Source organism: Aegilops tauschii, chromosome 3, assembly GCF_002575655.3.
Source record: "Aegilops tauschii subsp. strangulata cultivar AL8/78 chromosome 3, Aet v6.0, whole genome shotgun sequence".
Classification (NCBI taxonomy): domain Eukaryota; kingdom Viridiplantae; phylum Streptophyta; class Magnoliopsida; order Poales; family Poaceae; genus Aegilops; species Aegilops tauschii.
Window position 1 is genome coordinate 30,611,105 of NC_053037.3, and position 6,522 is coordinate 30,617,626.

The following is a 6,522-nucleotide window of genomic DNA, read 5'->3' on the forward strand; positions in this document are numbered from 1 at the left end:
GAAGATGATGTGTGTACGTATGACCATGATCACTCATACCAGCGGCCATGCCAGGCGGAACCGACTCCATGATTTCATCATTGATGACTTTCTTGAAGGGACCCAAGCCAGAATTGGAACGAAGGCGCCCTGAAACCCTATTTAGGAGTATATAGGTGATTGCATCATGTAGTCACCATATGTATCATCATTTGCTAGGGTGGGTCTGGGGCATTTACTCGATAACTTGCATGCATGGCCTCGGCAACGCATGACGTGCTTCTTTGACGCTGATGCTAAAATTATACCAAACTATGGTTCTTTCAAGATACTTACATGGTTCACCCACCAACGGAACTATGTTTAATTATCTTTTATCATCACGCATGCAGATTCTGCAAAGAAAAGCTTAGAAATCTTTCAACTGTGACATTTTTGAATCACCGCTCTATATCGTGTTACGTATCTTGTGTTATTGCCGGCATTGCACTGACATGAGCCTACACATGGATAAGGTCGCTAGAGATGTTTGATAAAGAGTTTCTATGAAGAAAAAAAATGGGAGAGCTTAGGAAACTTGTACCATTTTGTTCATTTGCCAATAAGTTCTATTAATTAGCCTTGCTTTTAAAGTTTTGCCAATTAAGTTTGAAAAACAAAATGCTGAAACTTGTCGGGAAGATAGCCGTCTTTACCTCCGCCTTTCAAGACTTGTGGAATACCAATAAATTTTTGGAAGTTATTGGAACTCATCTTCAAACTCGACCGAAACATTAAACCTTTGTTGATGTTGAAACCTGTCATCCTCTTTGTATTTCGAAACCTGACAGCAACCCACATAATTCTTGCATTATAATGGCATTCTTTTTTTCCTGACAAAGGGCACTTTTATAACTTAACTTAAAATATATCATCAAGCAGATACAAAGCATCATGAGCAACACCCGGCCTCTGCATTATAACATTCTAGAATCCATTCCGGTTTTAGCTAATTTTTTATTCTTTATAACCCGATTCTCAATATAAATAACTAAAATTAAATATTTGAATTACTCACTAATTGCATATACGTCCTTAAAAAGCCTAAGGGCGGAGTGAGGTTCTTGTTTAGTTTTCGTCATTTTTCTTTTTGAAACCAATGTAGACGTTAAACATAGTTAATTACCTTTTACTTTTGAGTACCAAATCCAGATAATTTCAGCTTACCAAAGTAACATCTCAAGTTAGATTTTTCTCTTATGTTGTGCTTTTTTTAGATGGTTGGGCTTGTCTCTCTCAAAAGAAAATACGGTCAGGCTTGTCAGCTCTTCTCTTTCGCCAGGAGAATCTTTGAATGCATTTTGCCTTTATTGACCATCATCAAACATTACGTCGCATAAATGAGAGGAAGAAATACAGTTTGATTTTCTTCACAGTTCGTGTTGGGTATAAACAAAATCGAACCAGTGCTATAAATAACAAATGACATCCTTTGAAATTATTACATCTTTTCGATTATATAGAAATAATATGTACCAAGCCGTGTTGATCGCTGTATAGAAAAACCGATATGTCGTGGTAATAGTTGGTTTGGCAGTGAGTCACATTGCATGGTTTAAAATTGAAATCATAAAATCTCTAGACAACAAACTGATTAAATTTGAGCAATGCCACAATACCAGGAGTTACTACTTCGGTTGGGCTGCCATCCATCCATCCATCCAAGAAGAAAAAGGAAAGAAACGAGGGCAACAAGCAGCGGCAGCTGTCTCCACCACTCCACCAGTCCGTTCTCGCCGGCGCCTCTGTCCCCAAATCCAAATGGCGGACGAGGCCGCCGGAGCGAACTGCCCTCGCCGCAGCACGCGCCTCCTCCCCCGGATCCACGCGAATGAGGAGGAGGCCGAAATTGCAACCCGCCGTTGCAGCCCGCGCCTCCATCCCCAAACCCTCGCGAGCAAGGAGGTCTCCGGAGTGACCCGCCGCAGCAGCCCGCGATTCCATCCCCAAATCCACGCGAGTGGGGATGGGGAGGCCGCCCGAGTGACCCGCCGCCGCCGCCGCGGAACCTCGCCGGAGGCGGCTGACTCCCTGCCGGCCAGCGACGATCTACTCCGGGAGATCCTCCTCCGCCTCCCGCCGCAGCCGTCCTCCCTCCCACGCGCCGCCGCCGCCTGCAAGCGCTGGCTGCGCGTCGCCGCCGACCCCCGGTTCCTCCGCGGCTTCTCTGCCCATCACGGCAAGCCGCCACTCCTCGGGGTCTTCGAGCCCCTCGACTGGGAGATCGACTCGCGCGGCCTCCTTAATCGTCGCTCCTTCAAGCGCCGTGACAAGTGGATCGCGTTCACGCCCATCCTCGACCCTCCCGACCGGATCCCTCCTCAGCGCTTCGACCTGCGACGTCACGGCGTCGAAACCGGCATCCGCTCCAGGGCCCAGCTGCTCGGGTGCCGCCACGGCCGCCTTCTCATCATGGACCATGTGCCCATGGAGTTAGTTGTCTATGCCCCCATCACCGGCGAGCAGCGCCGTTTGGCCGTTCCCTCCAAGTTTAAGATGGACTTTCTCAACGCGGCGGTGCTCTGTGCTGACGACGAGCTTGGCCATGTGCACGGCAGCTGCCATTGGAGCCCATTCAAGGTAGTCTTGGTGTCCATGTACAGAAAGGATAATCGACCGGTTGCTTGTGTTTACTCTTCGGAGGCTGGTGTATGGGGCAATCTCATATCTACAGACGCTCGATGCGGGCTTGTTGATGCTAATCCCGGGATTCTTGTTGGTAATGTCCTTTACTGGTCGTCGAAGTCTGTGTGTGACGGCGAAGGTTTGTGCTATTCGGATAGGCTCACAAATGATATAATTGAGTTTGATTTGGATACACATAGCCTAGCTGTGATCAAGGGGCCTCCCCTGTCTCAGTAACTCACTTAGACATCAGATCGTCAAGGCAGACGATGGTTCTGTTGGTCTCACCATAGTCTTTTATGGTAGATTCAAAATGTGGCAGAGGAATATTGATTGTCATGGTGTTGCCACATGGTTAAATCACAAGAGCATTCAAATGCATCATATTCTTGGGCTCTCTCATCACCTTGAGATATCGCCGAGATGGATAGATGTGCTGGGGTATGATGAGGATAATGGTGTAATAGTTTTACATGTGGACGCCAGTGTCTACATGGTTCAACTGATGTCGATGCAATCCAAGAAACTTTATCGAAGCTATTGTCCCAATAATAGATGTCACCCTTTCACAAGTTTCTATGCACCAGGTGATTGCTCATCCTTAGTCTTTGTGGTGTGGTAGTAACCAACTCCAGTAATATTCTATACATAGTTGATGGAATACCTTCTGAAATAACAGGTTTTTGGTCACTTGTTGAAGACCCATGCTTCAAATCACTAGTACACTTGTAGTGCACACACATTTTTTTTAATTTCTTGTCTCTAATAGGCTACATTTATTTAAAGCTGAACACCAAAATCACTGCTGTTGGCTGTTTGGGCATGTATTATTTTTTTCAGCTTGATATGTGGGATAAATTCTAGGCAGTCTTTTTTTCTTACAAGCGAAAACTTTCATTATGAGGTAGCTAAATATTACTGTTTTCTGGATTGCTCTTCGCATTTAAAAATTATGTGGCTTTGTTTATCTATTGTTAGCATCAAAAGTGGGTTACAGAACATTCATAAAAACCTAAGTAGTTATTTTGTCGGTTCATCTATGTAACCTGACTCACTGTTGCCTCTTATGTCTTTTCCTTGTAGCTTTTATTAATCGCTTGACTTCTTATGCTTCTGGTCACAGCCATTCCTGCTGGATGCGATGGAGCTGAAATGTTGCACGATACGTAGGATGACTGTCTGGTTGCATGTCATAATGTGCTTGAATGGTTCAACAGGTAACAACATCTTCGAGATATAGTTTGTGAGGTCTAGTCGTCTAGATTGTTTAATTTTTTTTAAGGAAACTATTGCTCATCCGGCTGTAGGGTTTCATGGATGTTAATGATGGGTACAGCAATTAAAACAATTTTAGGTTGTAACTTATAAATGATGTGCAGATGTTTCACATGGTGTTGTGTTGCTGTTGATATTACCTGGTCAGGCTGGGTGTTTGGTTAGACTGAACCGATCGGTTCGGTGCTTCGGTTTATCTTGATATTTGGTTTCCTATATTTACTAACTGTTTGGTCTCATGGAAAATTGATAAGCGAGATTTCGGTGCACCGATAGTTTGGTTCGGTCCTCAGAATAACCGAAGAAAACTGAGAATAGATTAGGGAGCAAGAAATCCGTAGTCAAAAGTCAAAAGGGACAACAAACAGGCCAACATAGTGGAGAAATTAGTAGGATGAAGGAATTAAATGGCGCTGGATATTCTCGCATGAGGGCCGCCGGCTGTGAAGGAGTGATGGTCGCCTAGCTCGCTGTTGCGTAGGGGCCATGTACGTTGTCGGCCGCCGCTGTGTGGTAGCCATGGGCGCTGCCTCTGCCGCCGCGCGGGAGCCAAGTGCGTCGTCGGACCCCGCCGCGCGGGAACATTGGTGCTGCCGCCGCCACCACTGAGTTGGAGCCATGGCTAGCCAGCCACCACTGGGATTGCATGAGGTGGATAAATGGGGGCGGTGGTGATACGTGATATGCATGCGTGAAGCAAGAACGTTATGGATAAGTTGCGGCCTGTGGGACTGCTCCTGTTGTCTAGAAGCTTCATATTGATGGTCTATTGGGCTTAGTTATGATGGGCCTTATATAATATTTCGGTCAATTCGGGAATTCGGTCAACCAGATCCAATGACCGAACTCACCGAACTTATTTCGGTTTTAGATTTGTGCGAACCGAACATACAACCAAAGTTTCGGTCCTCGGTTATTTCTGCTTCGGTCCCTGTTTTTTCGGCTCCGGTCTTCCGTTCTCGGTTTTTCTCCCCAGCCCTATTACCTGGTTGGTATTTGGCCATGCATAGAGTTCTCCCTTGGTTTAGCTATTTCAGAACCAGCAAACTGAGAGTAGACATTAGTAGCATTCAACTATCCCACCCAAGTAAATTACAATGTCAAAGGGCTTCACTGATTTACTTCGCTGTCATTTATAATCCTAGGAGATATAGGACTGGAGGAGTATGATATCCATTTCATTTTACGCCGCACGCACAACTTGCTCATTGACTGTTTTTAACCATGTATGCTGCTGCATAGGTGCTACCATTAGGTCTTGTCTATATTTCTAGTATCTACTAATGGATTAACAATTTTGTTTTCTCCAGGTGAAGTAATTAAGGGCTGCTGCTGTTCTTCACAAGTTTGTCATGTTGCATCAATCTGGTCGGCAGCGTATATATATGTTACGTGGAAGAACTTACTGTGCTTGTGCCGTAGCCTAACTAAGTTTGTAATGTAACAAGATGCTTTTTAATATCTATTCTAAGGAAGTTCAAGACAGATTCCGTTGTACTCCGTATCTTTTATCCCATGGTTGTGTTTGGCAAGTCTTCTCTGCTATTTTCTGGAGAGAAAAAACTCGACAGGTCTTCTGTGCTATTTTCTGAAAAATAAACTTATCACATCCGTTCGAACAAACAGTGCCATGTCTATTCAGTTGGGCTGACCATCAGGAGCTAGGAGAACGGGAAACCAACGAACAGCCTGCAGAGGAAAGAACCGAAGCATGATGAAGGTAATACTATAGGTTTATCCACTTCTATTTTAAGGCATTTGGTATCATATGCCAGGAAAAGAATCTTGCATAACTCGTTTGTACACATGGATGCTTATTATTACGGCGAACACATTAGAGAAATAGTTTGGTGATGTTCAAATCTATATAGTTGGATTTCAGATTTCAAATGCTTTGGGTAGAGGCCATCTTAAATATTTTAAGCTACATACAATTTCAATTTCCTTTTCAATGATTTATAGAAGAAAGGAATTCAGAGACCTATATTGAATTATTTAGCCTCATGATTATCCTTAACAAATACCTTGGTTTTAGCCTCCCTGCTGATCAGCCGTACAGAGTGCTAGTTGCTGGGAAAATGTTCTCTTCGCCCACTTCCTTTTCTAGTATTGTATATATGTCAGACTTGGGTAAGCAGGTTTCATGTTTGTTACTGTTTAACATTTAGCAGCTTATTTATCTCTACCTTTTTCATAATTTTGTATTTAATTTGCAATAATAAATGGTTAGAACTTTGTGTAAATGTAGTGTTTTCTACTCCCTCTGTACAACAACAACAACAAAGCCTTTAGTCCCAAACAAGTTGGGGTAGGCTAGAGGTGAAACCCATAAGATCTCGCAACCAACTCATGGCTCTGGCACATGGATAGCAAGCTTCCACGCACCCCTGTCCATAGCTAGCTCTTTGGTGATACTCCAATCCTTCAGGTCTCTCTTAACGGACTCCTCCCATGTCAAATTCGGTCTACCCCGCCCTCTCTTGACATTCTCCGCACGCTTTAGCCGTCCGCTATGCACTGGAGCTTCTGGAGCTTCTACTCCCTCTGTAAACTAATATAAGAGTAGTGTTCTAAACGCTCTTATATTAGTTAACAGAGGGAGTA

At 44.2% G+C, this 6,522-nt stretch overlaps 1 protein-coding gene across 1 annotated transcript; it reads left to right on the plus strand.

The window, feature by feature from the left end:
- Nucleotides 1-902: 902 nt before the first annotated feature.
- On the plus strand, nucleotides 903-5,415 carry LOC120976399 (uncharacterized). Its single transcript, XM_040403344.2, has 3 exons — nucleotides 903-3,230; nucleotides 3,767-3,860; nucleotides 5,229-5,415. Exon 1 carries the CDS (start codon nucleotides 1,780-1,782, stop codon nucleotides 2,878-2,880), a length of 1,101 nt encoding a protein of 366 aa, XP_040259278.1. The 5' UTR covers nucleotides 903-1,779; the 3' UTR covers nucleotides 2,881-3,230; nucleotides 3,767-3,860; nucleotides 5,229-5,415.
- Nucleotides 5,416-6,522: the final 1,107 nt, after the last annotated feature.